The 23564-nt window shown below is 43.4% G+C and overlaps 1 protein-coding gene across 4 annotated transcripts in view; it reads left to right on the plus strand.

The window, feature by feature from the left end:
* Window positions 1-18: 18 nt before the first annotated feature.
* Window positions 19-23564, plus strand: part of Fbh1 (F-box DNA helicase 1) — a 34115-nt gene continuing 10569 nt past the window's right edge. The window contains exons 1-13 of one of the 4 annotated variants that reach the window (XM_021182533.3): window positions 19-187; window positions 7916-8071; window positions 10088-10677; window positions 13530-13660; window positions 13758-13893; window positions 15085-15275; window positions 17542-17634; window positions 18092-18186; window positions 19689-19857; window positions 20479-20701; window positions 21431-21518; window positions 21617-21703; window positions 22341-22477. In XM_021182533.3, the coding sequence (XP_021038192.1) occupies window positions 10153-10677; window positions 13530-13660; window positions 13758-13893; window positions 15085-15275; window positions 17542-17634; window positions 18092-18186; window positions 19689-19857; window positions 20479-20701; window positions 21431-21518; window positions 21617-21703; window positions 22341-22477 (1875 nt within the window). In that variant the 5' untranslated portion in view covers window positions 19-187; window positions 7916-8071; window positions 10088-10152. Of the gene's footprint in view, window positions 188-249; window positions 523-7915; window positions 8098-10087; window positions 10678-13529; window positions 13661-13757; window positions 13894-15084; window positions 15276-17541; window positions 17635-18091; window positions 18187-19688; window positions 19858-20478; window positions 20702-21430; window positions 21519-21616; window positions 21704-22340; window positions 22478-23564 lie in introns of those variants that run through there. The other 3 variants (XM_021182525.2, XM_021182539.2, XM_085835194.1) reach the window with 3 other exon arrangements.

Genomic DNA, 23564 nt, shown 5'->3' on the forward strand with positions numbered 1-23564 from the left:
GTCTTGGCAGCGAAGAGGCGGAGCTCGCGGAGGAAGTCTGCAGTCGTCTCTGCTTGCTGTCTGGGCCGAAGGAGGGGCTTGCTGGTCGGGGAAAGGCTGAATGTCCGGCGGCATCGCCTGGGTGGTGTCGGCGCCGGGGTCCTGGGCCGGGCCGCCATAGTGCGTGAGACCGTGGACTTGGTGTGGGGTGCGAGCCGGGAAAACTTCCTATTGTGGGGTCTCCCGCGCAGGGGTCTTGGCCTCGGGGGTGGGGCCCTAGCTGAGGGTGGGCGTAGGAGCTGGCCGCGCCCGCGGTGGTCAGGAGCGGGCCTGCAGAAGGAGGCCGGATGCTCCCTGCAGACCAGCATCCCTTGGCCGCTCCCTGAGGCTCCGGAAGGGGCAGCACCTGAGAAGACGGATCCTCTGCCGCTGGCAAGCCTGGCTTGTCTCCACTGTAATGTTTTTGACCTTGGGCGAGTCATTGTATGCAGCTCCTGACGTTGGTGTTCGCCTTGGTAGTCTCCCACCCCCTCACCTGAACAGGTGATGGTGGTTAAGGGGACGCGAGAAGGCCTGGGGGGCTTTTGGAGGGCTCTTTGAGATCCGAGCCCGCTTTGTTGGCTTCCTTTCGAGGAACTAGACATTTAACCTAATGGTGTTTCCGTTTGGGGAGTAAAATGGAAGTCGCTCCTGCCAGGTTTAAAACAATTTCTTTGCATTTGGCAGTACATTCTGGTTCACTAAGCGCCTGACATTGTCTATTCCATAAACAGACCATAGGTAGCATTCAGGTTTTAGAGACGAGGAAGGACGTCAAGGCCAAATGAAGTTAGTGATTTTTACCACGTATTGGAAAGTTGAGGCATCTGATAGTTTCAAACTTTTTGCTACTTTGCATGGTTTTAAATCTCAACGTTTGGGAGACTGAAGCAAGAGGACCTTGAGTTCGAGGCTAGTCTGGGCTGCCTACTCCTTCCTTACAAATGATTTCACATGGTCTTGCCTTCTCTCTCTTAAGTTTCCGGTCCTTTAAACAAAACCGAGAATCCTGGTTTATAAAAAGATGAAATTGGTATTCTAAATCAGATTCTGCCTCCCCTTTGCTCTATGAATTTCCTTTGGTCTGTGTTTTCCTTTGGGAAACTAGATATTTTTGGTGAATCTGCCTCCATAGCCCTTGTGATTTTTCTGGAGAGCGGTGGGTATTTATGCTTTAAGTTTATGAGTAGGGCTATGACTTCCCTCTCTGTCTGGTTGAGCTGCCCATTTCTTCAGTGAAGGTCTTTGGAGGCCTTCAATTCCCTTGTAACTAACTGTCAATGGAATTGGGATATTCGATCTGACTTTTGCTGTGTTTCATGGATCTTTGGTACTTAGATGTCATTATTGAGGGATCAGTCCTTTAACATGTTTCCTGGTTTATGAATACATAAAAGTATTTGAATTCTAATTTCAAATGTGTTACTATCACACACACCCGTCTTATATTTCTCTGACCCCCCCCTCCCCCAGGCTGACTTTAGTTTAGAAAAATTTAGATTTTGTCTTTGCTGTTCCGGTTTTGACAAAACTTATAGAGATTTATCACCAAAGCCAGCTCTTACATTGTCAATAATTATTCGCATGCTCTTTGAAGACTGTTCTGATGTTTCATAGAACTTGAGGGAGCTTTAACTGGGTATTCTACAGAACCTCTTAAAATAATCTGGACATGATGGCACATACTTGATCAGCCTAGCATTTAGTTGGCCTAAGACCCTACCTCAGCAAAACAAACCACTGATCAAAACAACAACCAAACCACAAGAAGAAACCCTGAAAAATTATTTTTAAAATGGAAACTTTAGGCCTTTCAGTGTATGAAAAATTATTAGAGCAGCCATTTCTTCCTTTGCTTTTTAACATAGCTAATGATGTCAGCTCCCTTAATGTTACACAAGCAGAGTCAGTTGTCCTCCATTTTTCTCTTGGTCTTCACACCTTGTTGATAACTCACCTGTCCTTACTACCCAACTTCTGCTCTCCGACCTTCTCCAACTCTTGCCCAGCTTGGTACCATGACTTTCTGCCTTATTTTGCTGACAATCTCCATGTCTATCTACCCTTGGCTGTGTCATGGCCTTGCTTTTAAAAACAGCATGTTACTCTGAATTGCCTATGCAGTGAGTAAAGGCCAGTGTCTTTAGCAGTATGTAAGAGGACCGTTGTAGTCTCTGGATCCAAATTCATTTTCCAGCCTGTCAGCGTTTTGTTCTGAAGAAAGGAAACTTTTCTGTCACACATTCTGCCTTTCCTTTGTTTTCCATTCATATTGTTTTCTTGTGCCTAACTGAATCCCATTCATCACTTCAGGCTCATCCCTTTATGGAGATTCTTGTAACCGTCCTAATTATATTTACTACTGTAGGCCCTTATGTGTATATTTATGTAGTGCTTGGATTGCTGTGTGTTTAGCAATTTGTGTTTGTTTTGGTAGCTGCCTTATGGTCAGGCTTACTTATTTTTGTATGCTCTCCAATGTCTAAAATAGCATTAGCAACAAGGATACCATAAGGAAAGCCCCCATGGAGTTCATAGTAAATCTGGGATATGGTAGAAACATGAAGAGGTTGAGGAATGAGTGAATAAATAATAGAAAATGGTTTTCAGAAATATGAAGATATATTGTGGACAGTAAGTAGTGATTTTTCATTTGTTTGTTTGTTTTCTGTCATTCTGTCTGAGGAACACAGAATGAACAGTTCAGCCCATCTTTTCTTGCAGTAATAAATGGGGGCTGTACTTACAGAAGTAGTCGGTGTTTCAGGGCATGAGGTGACCGCAAGAGACTGGGGCTGCTGGGCAGGGAAGATGGCTCAATTGGTCAAGTGCTTGCCAGTCAAGCATGAGGATCCTTAGTTAGCACCATATAAAAACCCCACACGAGAATTCGAGCCTTGTAATGTCAGCACTGGGAGACAAGGCGGCTACCTGAGCTTGCCAGCCATCGAGTACAGCTGAATCGGGTAAGCTCTGGGGCCCAGTTAGAGAAACATGACAGATTGTGAGAAATGACACCTAAGCTTGACCTGGCCTCCTGATGCATGTATCCTTTCCTATCACACTCCCGTAGCAAAGTTTGGGCTAACTGATGCGGACCTGTGGAGTTAGAAAAGCAGGGAGTGGCTGGTAGGTCTTTCCATGAAGACTGAATGACAGAAAGAGGAATGAGAACTGGTGTGCACTCTTTGTGTTTGGTGTTTGTCTGTTTTCCTTTGAGTTAAATGGGACAAAATATTTAAAAGTTTTTTTTCCCATTTTGAGTCTATACTGTAGACTGTATAGTGACATTTCTCTTATAGTTCATTTTTTTCTGAATATTTGCTACTAACTGTCTTTGTGAGATATAACCGTTTTTTAAAAATGGTATAAGAATTCAGCTTGAGGGTGTTTGTTTTGTTTTTAATAAAGTTTTGCATCCAGGCTGATCCACAATCCCTGAGTGCTGGGGTTAGTTATATCTCTTTATGTTCCACTAATGTGAGATTTTTCCAACCTCCTGTAAAGTTTTCTGGGCCTAGAAAGGCAGAATGTTAGAGTCGAAAACACACCAGACTAAGTCAGAAAAGCCAAGTTCTTCTGGTGATGTTATTAGTTTAAAAAAAGAAAGAAATTCATGTGTGCATGTGTACAGCAGAGTGTGCAAATACCTGCAGAGGCCAGAAAATCATTGATCCCCCTGGAGCTGGAGTTACAAGTTATTGTGAGCTGCCCACACGTGGATGCTGGGAACTGAATTCTGGCCCTCTCCTAGAGCAGCAAGGTCTCTTACCACGGATCTATCTTTCCAGCCCCTGATGCTATTGCTTAGGAGCTGAGTTGTGGCTTGAAGCAGGTCTTTTCTAAGCCCCACTTTAATTGACCAATCATGGGGTTATTTTGCAGATGAAATGAGAACTTAGGGAAGGCACTGCACTGTAAAGTAGGCTGTGGGCTGCAAGAAGCTTAAGGAGCTGTGAGACAGTTGAAGCCACCACAGCCCAACTTTAAAAGGCAGCCCCATAGCTGTGCAGCTTTTCATCTAATTAGCAGTTATTTATGAAGTTATAAACAGAGGATACTGGGTAGAAATATGTTCTTCATTTCTCTTTCCTATATACCTTACAGAAAACATTTAGCCTCAGAGCCTAATATAAATCATTATATAAATAATCACTATTGATACAACACAACAAATATATATTAAGACAATAATCTATAAGGTATACTTTAATAGACATTTATAAAAGCATTGTAAGTGTCTCAGAAATGTGCAGAGTGGCTGTCTCACAGCTAAGTACTTCCTGGCTTGAGTGGCAACTTAGAATGACAGAGTTGAGGGATACCACTTTTGACTATATTTATTTGGACTCTCAGTTTTACTGGCTGTCATTGGAGGGTTCAAATACCAGAGTCATAGTAATAATGGACTCTATCATACAGTACCTCACCCGTCTACTTGTGCATGTTCAAAGCTTTGGAGGTGAGGAGGGTGGCACATTATCTAATTAGCAAAGTTAAATTTGCGTTCGGAGCAGTATTCTCTTGAGTGAGGAACCTTGTAGGAGGAAGCTGGCTTGTTTGTTTGTTTTCTAATTTTAAGAGCAGTTATTTAATAATAATCGACTTCTCTAGGAGTTCTAAGAAATTAGTCTTCATCTTGTCTATGTAGGTCTATAAACTGTAAGTTCTAGAGGATTTTTTAGCATGAGTTCTATTTAGTAAAGATTGAGGGACAAAGAGATTATTTGGTGTCAATTTCAAGTAATCCTGGAATAATTAGCATAACTTTTGTTGCAGTAACCAATAGCTCCAAACGTAGACTGACCGAATGGTAGAACTTTTTGTTTTAATTACATAACAATCTAAAACAGCTCGCGGCGGTGGTAGCTCGTGGGTGTTTGTGTTTGGTGGAGAAGGTTCTTTTTAGAGCGGTAATCTTAAGTACTCAGACTGCGAGGAGAATTCTTCCCCAGCGTGTCTTCAGAACACAGAGCCACATCATAGTCTAGAATGTTCTATTAGCATCCAAGAGAATCAGCTGCCTGTTTAACTTGGTTGTGGGGAAAAACAGAGCACATGAGATACACATCCTTTTATGTGCTCAGCATTGGTAAGGGCCTAGGCTTAAAGCGAGAGCAGTTGCATCAGAACCAAGAAGTGCAGAGGGTTTGTGCTAAGGAGGAGAAGTAATAGCTTGTGCCACAAAATCCTAAAGTTTCACTTTTGTGACTTGTTTTACAAGTTGATTTTTAATAAAAAGTAAAAAATGAATCAAGTACTGGGATTAAAGGCGTGTGCCACCACTGGCCGGCTTGTTTGTATTTTTGAGACAGAGTTTACTATGTAACCCTGGCTAGCCTGGGCTCAGTATGTAGACTAGGTTGGTTTTTAATTCATCAGACCCCAACCTCTGCTTCTCAGTCCTGGGATTAAATGTTAGATTTTCCATTCTAAGTATGTGAATGAGATTTATTGCTTGCTGTGATTAAAGGTGTTTCTAGGAACACGGGAACACAGGATTGGCTGCAGTTGGCCTGCTGTGTACTTCCTGTCTTCATATTTCCATGTTTTCCTCAAGTTCGATAAGCTTTGCTAACCAGGAGAAGTACGTAGGTAACTTTGCATATGATATTAACATTTCTCTGGGTTTTCTCAATAATCAGTGACGCCTCTAAGATCAAACTGACTGACCAGAGCTACCCAGCGCTTCCTTCCTTCCTAGGAGCCATGTGTACATTCTGTTGTGGTGCCTAACATGGTAGTGCTGTGCCTTCTGAATGAGATGGTCATAAGGTCTCCGGTATCCTTTTAGGCATTAATGTGTATGCAAGTAAGTTTTTAGGAATGTTACACTAGTCATGGACTTTTAATTTTTAAAGACAGATTAAAACTTCAGAGAAACCGGCCGTGGTGGCACACGCCTTTAATCCGAGCACTCAGGAGGCAGAGGCAGAGGCAGGAGGATTTCTGAGTTCGAGGCCAGCCTGGTCTCCAGAGTGAGTTCCAGGACAGCCAGGGCTATACAGAGAAACCCTGTCTTGGGGGGGGGAAAAAAAAAAAACAACTTCAAAGAATTAACTGAAAATAGATGGGTTATTTCTCAACTGCTTGGGTACTGAGCAGAAATAGTCACAGAAAGCATAATCTGTAGTTATACTCAGTATTATATATTGATACTAACCTAGGGCCTTAGTGTGTGTGTGTGTGTGTGTGTCTGTGTGTGTCTCCATCCTGAACCTGGGGCTTCATAGTCTGTGCATGCTAGGCAGAGTGTTTTACCTTTCTCTGCCCTGTATTCAGTGCTGTGTGTGTGTGTGTGTGTGTTGCACACATACATGCATTCACATAAACCAGATGTTGATGGCAGATAGCACACTCTACCTTACTTTGTGATACAGTCTCCATTGAGCCTAGAGTTTGCTGATTTGGCTACGAGCTGGCCGTAAGCTCGGGGATCTTCCTGTCTTGGCTACGAGCTGGCCGTAAGCTCGGGGATCTTCCTGTCTTGGCTACGAGCTGGCCGTAAGCTCGGGGATCTTCCTGTCTTGGCTACGAGCTGGCCGTAAGCTCGGGGATCTTCCTGTCTTGGCCGTCCAGGTTGAGACCACAGACCTAGGCCGCTGTGCTCCACCCCACCTCTCTCAACATGGGTTCTGGGGATTTGAGCTGAGGTCCTCATGCCTGTCTTTTTAAAAGTTGTGATATAAAAGAAGTCGTTGTATTCATTCCATTGAAAGAAAGAAAGCTGTAAACATTTTCATTTTGGCAGACAGGAGGATGTCTGCGTTCAGGCAAACCAAGGCAAAATGATAAGATCCTATCTTCTACACAAAGCAAGCAAGCAGAAAATAACAAGTTTTTATTCTTAGAGTGAAGTTATAGCCAGCTCTTAATTTTCTATGATTATTGTATAAATGTGGCTTAAATGAAGGCTGTACCTTGCCAAGTCTGTTATCCATTATTTATTAATCACATTCCTTTGCCCCTTATGGTCTCTTCCCTGTTTCCTCTCTTGGGCCCTTTCTATCTTCCTGACCTCTACAGGCTCTGAATTAGAGACACAGATCTGAAGGTTCAAATGGAGGAGCCACATATGAGAGCCAGTATGCAGTGTTTTTAGGCTGGACAACTTCTTTTGAGTATTTCATGATCAAAGCTTCTATAAAGTATAAGTTTAAACATTTCAAATAGATAAAAACATTTTTAGGATCTTAAAGTGTCATCTGGGAGGGCTGCTTTAAACTCTCCTATCTTGCTGGGGTGTAGTGCCACATGCCTTAAATCCCAGTACTCAGGAGGCAGAGCCAGAGCCAGAGGCCAGAGGCCAGAGGCCAGAGGCCAGAGGCCAGAGGCAGGTGGATCTCTATGAGTTTGAGGCCAGCCTGGTCTACAGAGTGATTTCTAGGACAGCTAAGGCTACACAGGGAAACTCTGACTCGAAAAAACCCAAACCAAAAATACCCAACAACAACAAAAATTCTCCTAAGGTTGGTCTTTCTTTCTCTTTCTTTTTCTTTTTCTTTTTCTTTTTCTTTTTCTTTTTCTCTTCTTTTCTTTTTTTTTTTTTTTTGAGACAAGGTTTCTCTGTATAGCCTTGGCTGTCCAGGAACTCACTCTGTAGACCAGGCTGGCCTCGAACTCAGAAATCTGCCTGCCTCTGCCTCCCAAGTACTGGGATTAAATCCTATCTAAGTATTAAACAAGCCCAACAAGTTGGGTTTGTTCAAGGGGGTGGTGGCCGTAAATGTTCTTAAATGCTAAGAGATGATACTTAAGACATTGAACTTTGGACATTGTAGTGGTCTTCAAATTCAGTCCTCAGTATTTTTCTATAATTTGAGTATAACTCACTGGCTGGCCAGTGTTTGGGAAGAACTAACAAGCACTCCCATTTCTTCTTCCTGTTCCAAAACAGTGAGACGGTTTAAGCGGAAGCATCTTACAGTGGTCGACTGCCAGCATTTGGCCCGGAGTCATTTGGCTGTGACTCAGCCCTTCAGTCAGAGATGGACAAACAGAGACCCTAACCATGGTCTCTATCCTAGACCCAGAACAAAAGGACGGAATAGGGGTATGGCTTCCATTTCAAAATCTGTGGTTAGTGTGCCTTTGAATGTTTTCCGGTTTCATATCCATGTTTGTAAATGTCACTGCTTGATTTTCCTGACCTGTTACAACAGGATGACACTTGTATTCATTATTTGTATGTTTTCCATTGAAATTCTGTCCTTCTCTAATGTTAGAGCCCAAGTAAGACTGTCAGCGTACCTAATTATAAAGTAATAAAAGACACGGCCCACAGTCAGTGTTCTGCAGTCATCCAGTCTGCAGGCACCCATGGCTTACTGTCAGGAGAGCCACAAGATAATCATTTCCCTTTAAAATGTTCCCTCCTACAGTGCACTCACTTCTTTTGGTGTTATACTGAGGACTGGGGATTGAACCCTGGTCCTGTGTGCTAGGCTACTACTGTACTGGAAGCTTTACCCCAGCTCCCAGCTCTCTCTGCTTGAGAGGATTACGTAAACTTGTGATCCTCCTGCCTCTGCCTCCAGATGGCTGTGCTTACAGGCCTGTGCTTCTCCCGTTTCTTGGCACCTAGGCTGTCTCAATAAGCCTTCTCCGTAACAAGACTTCAGTTTTCTTACATCAACTGAATACGTATTATTGAGCTAATAGTCTTAAACATGACGATCTATCTTGTCACAGCTATTTCTCAGAGCCTATTAAAGTGTTTCCCTGTTACTGTAAAGGATTTATTGGCACATAGTATTTGTCCTTATTAATGGAGTACAGTGTGATAATTTATAGTGTACAATGTATAATGATCAAGTACAGGTTATTAATTAATCTTCAATTTTGATATCATTAATACATGAAAGTCAGCTTCTAGCAGTTTGATTTTTCTTGTCACCCCTCTTTATATCAGACAAATTTCTTATGCAAACACATATTTTAACATATTTTAGATTGCCTTTTCTTCTTAATACATCTAATTTCAGAATCCAATCTAGTTTAAATAACCCATATTTCTCAATTTGGGGACTACTGTGACCATTCCGTGAGGCTGTTTCAGACCTAATTACAAGTTCTAATGCTTAGCTTGTCTGTGGATAAGCCAGCTTCTACCTGCCTCGTAAGTTCCTCAGGCCTCTGAGGCTGAGTGCACAGCACTGTTTTACTGCTGTGTGGCTGGCTTTGCCAACTAGGAAGTGTCCAGATTCACCCAGGCCTGACTAAAGGACACTCTGTCTCTTAAACTGCTGTGGAGCAATTATAGTTGATGTTTCCTCTCCCCAGCGTGACAGTGTTTTCATGTCCATTCATTCATTTAAAGGCTAATTCTGGCTTTGACCATTCTTTCTTTTCAAAATAAGGATTTTGGCTTTACAATTTAGAAAGGAACTGTATATATTGTTGTATATTGATACTTTCTTAAGAAAATACTGCAGTGATGTTTGAGATCACAGTTGTTTGGGCTCTGTCTTCAAGGTGATGAGGTCAGGGAATGTCGTTTCATAGTCTTCTCAAAAGTAAATGTCCTTAGAAAACACTGACTGAGTACATGTGAAGAAGAGATGGGATCATGCTAATAAAGTGAGAAAATTTCAGCTCTTTGTTTTAAAAATGACAGATTCACCATAGGAAATAAAAATAAAATAAACTTACTTGCAGGGTCAGATGAAGAATAGATACTCTGGACCTGATAAAGCATGTTTCTTTCTGCTTATGCAGACTTAGAATTGCTCTTGCGGTACCAAGAGAGAGCTGCATTGTGCCTGCCATGTGACTATGAGCAGCCATTTCTTGTCTGTCTGCCCACTCAGGTGTCCAGTTTGCAGCATCTGACCGTATTCATATATGTGCTTACAGGCTAGAGTGTTGACTAGTACACAACAGTTGTCTCATGCTAAATATGGGTCTGATTAATTTTATATTAGCTACTTATACAACCACTTGACCTATAAGCACACCGGTGTGTCTTTTCTCTGTTAGCATAGATAATTAAATAGTATTACTCAGGTCTTCAGTGGGTCAGCAGCCACTGAATTTTTTCTTTTTCTTCTTTTTTGGGTTCTCTCTATAGGTCGAGGATGTCAGAGATATATTTCTGAGTTCTTCCTAGCTGGCCACCAGCATTGTACCAATGACATGGCCAAAAGCAATTCTGTTGGCCAGGACAGCTGTCAGGACTCTGAGGGTGATATGATTTTTCCTGCAGAGAGCAGTTGTACTCTGCCTCAGGTGGATAATGGAGAAGCGAGGCTGGGCTCATCAGGATCTGCACAGCCTGCCAGGAAGCGGTCTCACTGCTTTGAGGAAGCCACAGAGAGCAGCCAGTGGGATGGAGTTACTAAGAAGACGCCACGCCATCGTTTGTTCCCATCGTGTTCAAGGCTTAGGGAGACCAGGCAAGGGGCAGAGGACAGTTTGTCCCAGTGCTCCCCAGTGCCAGGGGAAGCTGGCCGAGACATCGAGGACATTGGTCCTGATCCCTTGCCTGACTCATACTATGGGCTTCTTGGGATGTTGCCTTGTCAGGAAGTGCCCAGCCACATTTGCAGGCTGCCAAGTGAAGTGCTGAGACACATCTTTGCTTTCCTGCCAGTGGAGGACCTCTACTGGAATCTCAGCCTGGTGTGCCACCTGTGGAGGGAAATAATCAATGACCCGCTGGTAAGTTAATTGCTCAGTCCTCAAACAGCATACAGATTAGCTTCACTTAGTGGGGATTTCTGAGGAGAGGACCTTTTCAAAGTGGTGGTTTCCCTTTGCCTCATGAATGAAGAACAGACTACCCAGGTATCTGGGGCCATCCAGGCATGCCCCACCAAATCTTCTAGAACCCTTCCTTCCTTCTTCTCTCATATCTGCTTTTATCTGTGCCCTGACCTTCCTTAGGCTGTGTATGTCTGGCACCATGTGGTGTAATCACACAACCCACTTAGATTAATGTCACTGTATGTCCATTACCGTCTTGCATGTTCTTCAAGACTTCATATTGTACAAACTGTGCCTCCCCATCCTGACCCATTGAAGTCCATTATTTCCTCTTTGCCATTTCAGCATTTTATAGCTCTGTTAGTGTAATTACGGTCCTGCATTTAGTCTTAATAACCCGTTCTCTTCTTTGCCTTCTTTCATTTCCCTGTTTGGATAACTTAATACTTCCATTTTCTGTGCACAGACTGGGCAGAGTGAATGCCTGTTTTCCTGCCTTCTCTCCTTTTTTGCCTAATCGTTATAGAAAAGTACTTTTCTAGAAAAGACTCTCCTCTGTTAGGGAGGCAGGTATCTGCTGCCTGTAGAATTAGCATAATCTTTATAGTTTGTGTTTTCTCAGTGTACGTAACGTTGTTTATGGGAAGCTTAGGCCTGAGACCCTCCTTTGGACATTTTCTTAGCACATCCATGACTCTTGAATTTTCTTTCTCTTTTCCTTGTGGTGACCCAAACACTATCAGTAGCATTTGTGGTACAATTAGTACATTATTTTGTAGCATAGTGACAGCTGCTAAGTACAGTCTTCACACTATCTTAGATCTCTATCTTAGATCTCAGACACCCATACGTTGAACTTCATACAGCCTAAAAGAGGAAAGCTAAATTTTTCTTCTAATTATGAAAGAGGTCAGGAAAAATGTCACTAGCTTTTTTTCCACCATGGCATCTTAGTTGCTGATTTCAGAACAATGTCTTTATGAGTTGAGATGTGAGCCCTGCTTGTGCACACTGTGTGTGTCAGCTATGGCAAGCTGTTGTCTGCACTGCGCTGTAGGGGTGGGGAAGGGAGGGTTGGTTACACGGAGTTCTTGGGACCATATCCAAGCTTGTCTTTCTCTCTTAAAATGTTACAGTGAGGTCACTCTGGCCATTGACAACAGCAGCGTATTTTCAGTAGTTGCTCTCATGTTATGGCAGTGCTGGCCTCACCAAAGGAACTTGGCACTTTTCCCTCCTCTTCAGTCTTTGGCAGAGTCTGAGGCATGCTGGTGTTGATTGTTCGTTAAATGTTCTGTAGGATTCCCCAGTGAAGCCATCTGGTCCCGGGCTTTTCTCTGGTGCAAGTTTTGCTGTTTGATTCTGTTTCTTCACTCATTATCTTTCTGTCATTCTGTTTCTGTTCTGCAGACTTGGTGGGATGTGTGTTTCTAGGAATTTATCCATTTTTGCCCCTTGTAGTTCTTTTACTTCTGTGGCATTAATTTTAATGTCCCTTTCATTTTTCTTAGTTGATCTAGCCGAGGGTTTTTAATTGTTACTGTTACTGTTATTTTTGTGCAGTCTCACTGTGTATCCCAGAGTAGCTTCAAATCATCCATCCCCCTGCTGCTGCCTGCTCAGCTGGTTACAGACAAGCACTTCTGTGCCCACGTCTGCTCTGCTCTTTGTAATTTCCTTTCTTCTGCTAATTTTGACCTTAGTTCCTTTTTTTCCCTCTTTGAGGTATGAAGGTAGTCTGTTTTTTTAGATCTTTTCTTTCAGTGCTAGGGATTGAACCTATGCCTTGCACATTGTAGGCAAACACTCGACCACAGACACTCTACTGAGTGCTCTATCCCGTTCTGTTCTAAAAAGAAGCATCTTACCTGTAAGCTTGCTGTCCGCTGTTTTTACAGTGTCCTCTAAGTTGTGTTATGTCTTCGCTTTACTTGTCTTAAGGAGCTTTATGATTTCTTCTTTGACCCTTCTAAGGGTGCACTGTGTAGCCAGATGCACCGACACATGCCTGTATCCCAGTACTAGGACGGTGGAGGTAGGCAGATTATAAGTTTAAGACCAGCCTCAGCTACTTGGAGACACCTTATCTCTAGAACAGGAATGCCTGATTTAAGTGGTGGGTAGCTCAGCTTTCCTGCTGCCTTAACTTCTAGTGTCCTCATTTTACTGAAAAGATTCATGGCATAACTTCAGCCATCTTAATCGATTGACTGGCTTTGTAAACCAATAAATGGTCTAACATATTGTGGCTTGGGATGAGTATGGATTTTGTTGCTGTTGGATGGAGCATCTGTATGGATCTGTTAGGCTCAGTAGTCTGTAGTGCTATTTAAATCCAGCATCTCCTTACATGCCTGCTACCTTTCTTCCTTTGTTCTGTCAGTTTTGCTTTGTGTAACTACATGTGTGTGGTGTGTGGTGGTACCTGCCCTGCTATCACATCTTGGTGAAAATGTCACTGGGTAGCATCATCATTCCATAATGTCTTTCTTTTGTCATGTGACATTTGTTGACTTAAGGTCAGTACAGCTTTTGGAACTTGCTCACCTGGCACTTCAGATAAGGAAACTAAAGAACTAGTTTTCCCCAGCTCCTGGAACGTTTGTGTCAGAGCCAAAACCAAGGTCCAGTTGTCCTGTCCTCCAGCTGAGGTTCCCACGGGGTTTCTCCTGGGTCTGTCCAGCTTTGGACTGGGAGGCTTAGTCCTCCTGGACTTGCTTTTCACTCGGTAGCAGGTTTTCTGTATAGGTGCTCTTTCTGAGAATCATGGCATGTATGTTATTTCATTTTGTTTTTTAACTACATAGTTCATTCCTTGGAAGAAGCTATATCATCGATACTTGATCAATGAAGAGCAGGCTGTCAGCAAAGTGGATGGCATTCTCTCGAGCCATGGCATAGAAAAGGATTCGGACCTATGTGTGCTGAACCTCATACGGTGAGTATTGTTTCGGAAACAATTTTCAAAGTCTTTTCTCGTACATCCTTGCTCACAGTTGTCTTCCTTCTAGACTCATCTCTTGAGTATTTTACAGATACACGGCCACCACCAAATGCTCCCCAAGTGTTGACCCTGAGAGGGTGCTGTGGAGCCTGAGGGATCATCCTCTACTTTTGGAGGCTGAGGCGTGCATGCGGCAACAACTACCTGACCTCTATGCAGCGGCTGGGGTATGTATGTGAACTGAGAGGCCGTGAGGGACACTCTGGGAAATGGAGACATCATTTTTCACTGTGTTAGTGATTGAGATTAGTTGAAGGTTATTTTCAGATTTTTGATTGAATCTCTGAGTAGCATGATGGAGAAATCAGAGGCCTTATTTGTATCTTCTTTCATTTGAAAGGAATTTTAAGAAACATTTAGTCCGTTCTGTTGAGGAACCTCCGAAATTTTCCTGAACACTAGTTATCTAGCCTCTGTGCACTTTGAGTGATAAGGTTACGTTATAAGATAGCCCTTTAAAAATGATAAACCAGGGCTGGCGAGATGGCTCAGAGGGTAAGAGCACTGACTGCTCTTCCAGAGGTCCTGAGTTCAAATCCCAGCAACCACCCGTAATGAGATCTGACGCCCTCTTCTGGTGCATCTGAAGCCAGCTACAGTGTACTCACATATAATAATAAATAAATCTTTGGGCTGGAGCGAGCAGAGTTGACCAGAGTGAGCAGGACAGAGGTCTTAAAAATTCAATTCCCAACAACCACATGAAGGCTCACAACCATCGGTACCGCAACAGTGTGCTCACATACATAAAATAAATAAATAAATCTTTAAAAAAAAAACCAGGAAATATTCATCTTAAAAAAAAATTTTATAAGCCAAGCTGTGGTAGCTCATACCTTTAATCCCAGCACTCAGGAGTCAGAGGCAGGTGGATCTCTGAGTTCAAGGCCAGCCTACAGATTGAGTTTTAGGACAGTCAGGGCTACACGGAGAAACCCTTTCTCAACAGCAACAAAAATACCACCCGCCCCAGCCCCAAACCAATGTATATATTTATATTATCTTAATGTGGGTATGTATCTAAGAATCCATCTGTACACCACATGTGTGCAGGAGCTTGTGGAGGTCAGAAGAGATCCCATGGAAATGAAGTTACAGGCAATTATAAGCTGCCATGTTGGTGCTGGGAACTGAACAGGGTCTTCTACATGATCAGCAAGTGCTCTTAACCACTGAGCCATCTCTCTAGCCCGCAACGTGGCTCTCCTTGCTGACACACTGGGTAATTTGAAAGGGGCAGAGAAATTGAAGGCTTTCTTACAGATGCACAATAAAATAAGCTGGGAATGTTCCTTGGTTCCCTTCCTAGTTGTGACTGGGTCTGGTCTTCTCCTCCTATCCTGTACCTCTCTTTGAAGGGCATTAACGTCTGGGCCTTGGTGGCAGCCATGGTGCTCCTCTCCAGCTGTGTGAACGACATCCAGCATCTGCTCTTCTGCCTCAGGAGACCCAGCTCCACAGTGACCATGCCAGATGTCACCGAGACCTTATACTGCATAGCTGTGCTCCTTTATGCCATGAGGGAGAAGGGGATTAACATCAGCAATAGGTAACATCCTGGAGGATGGCAGATGCTGGGATAGCGTGTCAAGGCCTAGACTTGTCCTAGCTCCTCCTCTCCCCAGCAGGGCACTGGGCTGTGGAAATGCAGTTCCAAGTGCTTTGTGAATACTATGCCAGTTGACTAAGATTTCTTCACCTTGTTTCTATGTTCTTGAGTCATCATTGAAGCTATAGGTGAAGGTGAAATGCTTCAATTTATTCGCATCTGGCTACATTTTCCTAGGAAAACATTAGCATTTTCTTTCTCCCTTGCTCACTTTTGGAGTAGACTGTAGGATTTTTGGAATCTTACCAACTATCTTATTGTGAGATAGGCCTAGAGTATTGGTTGCTAATTCAGAGTTATCTTGACATTGATAACATATTCAGAAGTCAGATTTCAGAGGGATATGTGTTTAGCACCTAGTGAGCTGGAAATTGTCCAGGCATAAGAAAATCTGCTGTGGAAATACTGATCAAGGAACTTGTCTAGTGCAAGGCGACAGGCAGTGCGTAAGCAAACACGAGAGGAGGCACTTTAGGGGATGGCGTGTGCTGTAGTGGAAGTGGAGCAGAGTACTAAGCAGGGACGTGGGGACAGTGTTTTGGATGGCATGAGCAAAGAGTTTGCAGAAGTCTGAAAGTCACGGAGGAGCCTCTATTTGGAGTTATGGGAAGAAGCGTTTGAAGAGATGGAATAGGTAATATAAGGACCCAGAGTTGTAACGCATTTGATACGTACCAGAAAAGAGCCCAGTGTGGCAGGCATTCATTGAATATGGAAGAGACTAGTGCAAGATTATAAAGATGTCTAAGGACCAGGAGAGGGGAGATCTTTAAAATCCCAAGTGTGGGTGGTAGGCAGTTATCTTGCAGCCAGTATTAGAGAAGCAGAAACCCAGTGGGTTTCTTCTCCTCCAGGAAAAGACTGTCCCCTGGGATTAGTGAGCCCCGAGAGTAACATAGCAGTGACCCTTTCATCCTTGGCAAGGTAGTGTAGCATTGTTCTCCAGCAGGGTCCTGTTGCTTTATTCCCAAGCTGGGTTCAGTTTCTTAGCTGGTTTATGTTGTAGCCCACTCCATTGGCATTGAGACCCTGGGCAAGAAGGTCTAGGTAAGATTCCACCAAGACAAATGGTCAAATGAAGAACAGTGTCATCATGAGCAAATGTATACACCATAAAAACACCACAGACCAGGTGGCTTAAGCTACAGACATTTGTTTTCTTGTCCTTTTTGAGGCTGGAGATCCAAGAACAAGGTAGGGGAAGATTGGGTTCTGGTGAGTCACCTTCTCTACCTCAACAAGAGAGATGGGAGCAGGGGATGCAGAGCAGTTGGACTGTTTCTCTTCCTATAAAGTCAGTAGTTCTAGTGAACCACACCCATAGTTTTGTCGCTGCATTGAATCTTAATTCTCTCCTTCCTTTCTTTCTTCCAACTGTCATGTTTGGAGTTAGGGATTCAGCTATTGGATTTTGAGGGGCCCAGTTGAGTTCATAGTAGTGTGATGTGTTGATCTGGTTGGTTGTCCAGCCCTTGATATGTTACTCAGTGCATCTTTTTCATCAAAAAGAGCAGTGCTTTGAGAGCAGCCCTCCTCACTCTGGAGTGGAGCAGAGCTCTTGTTGGGGAATTAGTGTTGTAGGTGCTGAGTGTGAGCTCAGAATGCACATGAGTGGTTTTGCAGTTGTCTCTGGTGGACTGACTCTTGTGCCTCTATTGACTGAGTTTTGCCATCTTTGTTCCCCTTTGGCTGTTCTGACATCTTGTCTTTGGTGTTCTTTTCTTAATAGCCACAGTTTCCTTTGGAGCCTTTAAAGAGGAATGTTATTCATGCTTCTAAACCAATGTCACTGCGTAAGAACTCAGTAGAAGAGCAACTGAGGCTCAGAAAGATGGCTTAATTTGGCAGTGAGGCTGTTTAAGCAGGGTTCAAATGACCAGAACCAGTGTTTATGCCTGCTTTCCAGCGGCTTCTGCTGTTTTGATTGCTTATTTCTTATGGTCATGGATAGTATACTCTTGTTCCTTCAAAAGCATGTCCTGGTCTCCTTTGTGTGACATTACACATAGCAACAGTGCATGGATGTTTCAGAAGTGGTTTTCTCAGCTGCAGAGACTGAAGTCTTTTCTTTGCATTTTTTTTCAATGAAATGTAATAGGAAAATTCCTTGTTGGAAATGTTAAGGAGTTGAAATACATCCAAGGAAAAATGAGGTAGATGATGACTTAAATTTGGAAGTCTCTAAATCTACTTTTTCCCCCATTAGGATTCACTACAACATTTTCTATTGCCTATATCTTCAGGAGAATTCCTGTACTCAGGCCACCAAAGTTACAGAGGAGCCATCTGTCTGGCCAGGGTACGTATGGACTGTATGTGGGGGTGTGCTTGCTCTTCTATTCCTTTTTGAGACAGTGTCTCTGTGCAGCCCAAGCTGGTCTTGAACTCGAAAAATTCACATTCCTCCTGCCTCAGCCTTCTGAGTGTTGAGATTATAGACACGAATACACTGGCTTGTCTTCCTTTCTTGACTCTTCTCATGTGTGAGGACAAGAGGTGCTTGCTTTGATCACTTTACTGAGGCATGATTTATATTGTGCAAATTTTACCCATTTGGCGTTTGGTGGTTTTAGTAGATTTATTAGCTGTACAGAAGCATCTAAATCTGGTTTCAGAACATCCAGCCCACCTAGGAGGGCACATTGGGGGTCAACTGTTGTGTGTCCAGTTTGCTTGTTTGCTGTTTTGGACTGGCCATCCCTTGGGCTTTTTAATTCTTTTCTGTTTTTCTAATTTTTCTTCTGTAATGATTATAGCAAGAAAACATCTATCCAACTAACACATGAACAACAGCTGATTCTGAACCATAAGATGGAGCCTCTCCAGGTGGTAAAAATTATGGCATTTGCAGGTAAGAGAGCTCCTGTCAGGTTCCTGGAGTATCTGTTTTCAGGTTCATGATGTAGTTGCTTCGGCCTGCTCTGCTGTGTCCCCTGTCCCACTCCCTGCCATAGCACTCTGACCTTGATCTGTTACGAAATGACTTTAATCAGTCCCCAGAGCAGCCAGCCATTACCACTGCTTATTTGCACTGGATTCCTATTTAGACAGATCGTTTCTAGGCATTGTTTCATGGAGTCTGTCAGGGTAGGGCGAGTTCCTCATTTATGATTGTCTGTTCTCATTCAGCAGTGCCTTCCGGAGAGGCAGGTCATAGTAATCTGCTCAACTGTGTTCAGTAGCTCCTTAGTTTCTAGGTGATATCTTGAAGGTCTGTCTTTGGTTCAGCCTGCTTTCCTAAACATGGAGTCACTTGTGCCCTGATCTTAGAGTGTCCAGAAAGACTTTAGAGTCTTATCTGAACTTTTGTTCCTGTTATTTTCTAGCTGTAATCCCTCCCTGCTGCTTTTCTACTCTGGTTTCCGGCTAGTGACATTTATTAAACACCTGCAGTGGCCTGCAGTGGTAGTCCCCACAGCATTCCGTAGGTTGCTTAGACGGCCTTATTTTATAAGACATTGATGTTCAGAGAGGTTTATGTTAGGTAAATAAGCAAGTAGCAGACCAGAATCTGCTGGATGCTGTCTCTCCAGGATGCCTTCTTGTCCTCCCCGCCCTGTTTTTTCTCCTTTCTTTCTGTTCCATGCTGTGTTGATAATTCTCAGCATAGCTGTCTCTTCCTGATGAAGGCTTTTTTTAGCCATTTGAATCCCAAATACACTGCTGAATTCTTAGTGTAGCTAATCTGTAGGTAATTGTACCTATTTACCATACAGTAGAAGTAGCCAGCACATGTACTTTTCTGGAATGCCTGTGAGTCTGCCTGTTGTTGAGAATCTTCAGAGCAGCCTTGTTAGACTGGGAAGGAGGAGTCATGGTCTCAGATTCTCACTTACACTTGAGATTATTTTTGTTTCTAGTTACGACTACTATGACGACGACGACTACACTCCTCCTCCTCCTCCTCCTCCTCCTCTCTTAAATACCTGTGCTATCTTTATATTGTCATTTTGTTGCCTAGTTTTACCCTGCACTGGTGTTTATTTCTAAGTAGATTGTAATCTTTTTATTATTTCTCAATGCTTGGCATATAGGTGACCATGTGAAAAGTACTCAGGAAATATTTGTTAGAGAAATACAAGTTGATTAGCTGGATCAGAGCAATCCTTGAGTCCCCTGTGCATGATGTTGTTGCTTCAGAGGCATGAATAACCACTAGTGCAGCAACAGCTAGCTGTGACTTAGTTCTTGTTTCTGGTCTCCCACTTCTTTCAAGACACAGCTTTAATCAATTTTGAAATCAGCCTTAATCTTTAGTCAGAGGGTAGATGTGCCCTAGAAAGGCCTGAATGGGGATCCTAGTGCACAGTTACCTAATCAGAGGGTCACAGTCTTTCCTCTTTGCTTCCACAGGCACTGGGAAGACTTCTACCCTGGTCAAGTATGCTGAGAAGTGGTCTCAGAGCAGGTTTCTGTATGTCACGTTCAACAAGAGCATCGCAAAGCAGGCAGAGCTTGTCTTCCCCAGCAACGTCATCTGCAAAACCTTCCATTCCATGGCCTACAGTCACGTCGGGCGGAAGTGAGCATCTCGAGTGCTGGTGTCACATCATGTGGTTACTGTTTTCATGTGATGGTCATTATGATCACACTTACTGCACTACACTGAGAAAATTTCATGCTCCATGTACAAGCTGGAGATAGAGGAAGAGCTTAGATGACCCACACTTCTACACCACCAAAACACTTTGTTTACACATAGCTATCCCTGAGAAGGCATTCTGGTTTCTCTGGAATTGAGGCATGGAAATTCAATATTGTCAAAATTCTGAAGAGTTTTAGGCATTCCTGGGGAGGGTGAATGCAAAAACCTCCCATGTATCCGAGTCTTTATGGACATGAAAACTGAAGGAGCTGTGTGTATCTTACTGGGTCAGGGAGTGACTGTTTGCAGAATGAACCATACTAAAACCAGTAGCAACTGTTGTGACTGACTGAATACTAGTTGTATACTCTGGGTTGTCACTTGTGAGTGCATGAGGTTTAGGGCAGGCTATTCCAGTTCAGATGTGGCTTCTAAAACCATCTTCCCTGTGTATGATGCCTGGAATTATCATGTTGGTTATGAGAATGAGAGATATGGTCCATAGCACAATGCCTGTGAAGCTCAATATCATTCACTTGGGGTATGCATTCATTATAGGTACCAGCTGAAGAAGAAGTTGAATCTCTTCAAGTTGACACCCTTTATGGTCAACTCCGTCCTTGCTGAAGGAAAAGGTGGATTTATAAGGGCCAAGTTAGTGTGTAAGACTCTAGAAAACTTCTTTGCATCAGCTGATGAAGAGCTAACTATCGATCATGTGCCCATTTGGTGCAAGAATAGCCAAGGACAGAGAGTCATGGTTGAACAGAGTGAGAAACTGGTGAGTTTCCGGTGTGCTCAGAAGGAGGGGCCTGATGTGATTTGTGTCTCTCTTTTCCTCAGCACCACTTCTAGAAGTTGAGCATGGATAGGCGAGTCAAGTGTCTGTCATGACAACAGTCTCATGGCATCTGCTTCTGTGAGGAGTACTCACAGGCGTCTATCTCCCTTAACTCTCATAATGTCCCGCTCGCTGGGTTTTTGTTTGTCTCTTTATTTTTGGGAAAGGGTCTCTGTGATCCAGGCTAACTTCCAACTCAAGACTCTCCTGTGTCAGCAGCTGCCCTTGTGCTCCGATTACAGACAAGTGCATATTGTATCATGTACTTTAGTTTTCCCATTACAGACATGAAAGGACTTGGTTGTAAGAGCTTAGACCTCATGCGGTGATTGGAAATCCCTTTTCAGTTTTTTGGTTATGGTTTTTCACAGATTTTGCTTGTGAAAGAAAATGTGTTCCTTAACTTAGGAATTGTCCGTTGTAAGTCTATAAAAACAGTTGGGTCTTTGATCTTTGCTCTGCTGTGCCTGCTGGGGCCTCAGCCTCTCACCCTCTGAGCACTTGAGAGCTCAGGGTTAAAACTCTAGAGAGCGCTGAAAGGGGTGGGTCCCTCTGTGTTCTGGGGTGACACTTTGCTCCCACCTCCCTTGTGGGAGCAGAAGTATGATCTCAGGGTACTGTCTCTTCCAGGGTCTTAAACTTTGGGTTCCTGTGTCACTTACTTTTTAGAATGGTGTCCTTGAAGCAAGCCGACTCTGGGACAACATGCGGAAGCTGGGGGAATGCAAAGAAGAAGCATACCAAATGACACATGATGGTGGGCCGCTTTCCTGTGTCCGTTAGATGATTTCCTGGGTCGGTTAGGTGGAACGGCTTTGCTTAGGAGTTGTGACTCTTTGTTCCTACTTCTTCTAGGCTATTTGAAACTCTGGCAGCTGAGCAAACCTTTGCTTGCCTCTTTTGATGCCATCTTTGTGGATGAGGCCCAGGACTGTACCCCAGGTGATAAACTATTCAGGACATCAGTAGTCTCAAATACATAGAAACAGCATCATGATTATATAAGAGGACATATACATGGAATAAGTTATTCTTATTGTGATAAAGAAGAGGAGTGAATGATTCTTAGTCTCTCAGAAGTTGGACCCAAAATTCCCACAGCTGTCTGTTCCCCGCCTGAAGTTCATTTGTGCTCTTCTTCCATGTGTTTTACTAAGGCTGGTCTGAAGTTGCTGAGCAGCCGGCTCCTCAGTGATAGGAACCTAGCCTCATGCTGAGTGAGAAACGTGGTCAATGTAGACTGAAATTTTATGCTGTGTGACTGATAGGGAATATAGACAGTATTAAAATTTTAACTTTCTAGGTATTTTGGAGATGTTATAATAGAATGGAAATTTTTATTTGCTTATATATTTTCTTATGATCAATTCACCCAGGAATAAAACTAACCTGCATCCCTAGGACCAGATACCATTACTGTGCCCATGGTAAAATAGAAAGCCTGCCCTGCGGGAAAAGAGATTATTGTCTGTCGTGGGCTGGCTTAGTTTACGTTTGTTTTCTTTCTTAGATATGGCTTATTTTTGCTGTGTGGATTGTTGCCGTTCAGATTTCTCACTTTTCCTCTTATTGGTTGCAGCTATCATGAACATAGTTCTGTCTCAGCCATGTGGGAAGATCTTTGTAGGGGACCCCCACCAACAGATCTATACCTTCCGAGGTGCAGTGAATGCTCTGTTCACAGTTCCCCACACCCACGTCTTCTATCTCACACAGGTAAGAGCCTGTCCTCCTCCTCGGGCCCAGAGCAGATAAGCAAGCATTCTGTCTCCTTCCTAGTCCATACTGTGCCAGCACTGTGGGAGGTGTAGTTCATTCTCCACAAACAACAGCTTAGGATATTGTCACAGATAAAGCCACAGGCCATTCATGTTGCTTTGGTTTTTTCAGCCTTAACCTTGATTTTAATGACAGTGACAGTTTTAGAAGTACTGGTCAAGTAGTTCTGGTATGTCTGTGTGCTGAGACTTGTCAAGTGCTTTTTCTCAAATTAGACAAGTACAGAAGAGCCATCTGTCTCAGGGTTTCCAGGGTATGTGTTATCAATATGCAATGTGACTGGATGCACTCAGGGTCCTCCACTGCAAAGCCCCCCTCCACACACACACACAGGGGGGCGGGGGAGAGGTGTTACAAGCATCTGTATACATTATTTGGAGTTATGTAAAAGATTCATTTCTTCTCTTGCATTACAGGATAGCATAAGGTTGCTTCCTTTTCAGTCATGTATGAATTATTTTACAAATAATTTAATCATGGTTCACTCTGAATAGATTATAGCAGCAAAGTCCTCTTGAAAGTCATGTTTTCCTCCTATTAGTTGCAGCTGTGTGACATAGTTCATGATGTAGATATAGACATCGTTGATGAAATAGCTGGGCTGTTCATGAAATAGGCAACTTTATTGCTATTCACTAAAGTATACCTTGCTTGGGAAAAGAAATGGATAATGGAAGTTTGGAATCTTTCCAGCAGAGGTGGTGATTGTCTTAGGGTTTCTATTCCTGCACAAACATCATGACCAAGAAGCAAGTTGGGGAGGAAAGGGTTTATTCGGCTTACACTTCCACAATGCTGTTCATCACCAAAGGAAGTCAGGACTGGAACTCAAGCAGGTCAGGAAGCAGGAGCTGATGCAGAGGCCACGGAGGGATGTTCTTTACTGGCTTGCTTCCCCTGGCTTGCTCAGCCTGCTCTCTTATAGAAAGAACCAAGACTACCAGCCCAGAGATGGCACCACCCACAAGGGGCCTTTCCCCCTTGATCACTAATTGAGAAAATGCCTTACAGTTGGATCTCATGG

This window comes from Mus caroli, unplaced genomic scaffold (assembly GCF_978045245.1).
Source record: "Mus caroli unplaced genomic scaffold, Mus_caroli_1 scaffold_2, whole genome shotgun sequence".
NCBI lineage: Eukaryota > Metazoa > Chordata > Mammalia > Rodentia > Muridae > Mus > Mus caroli.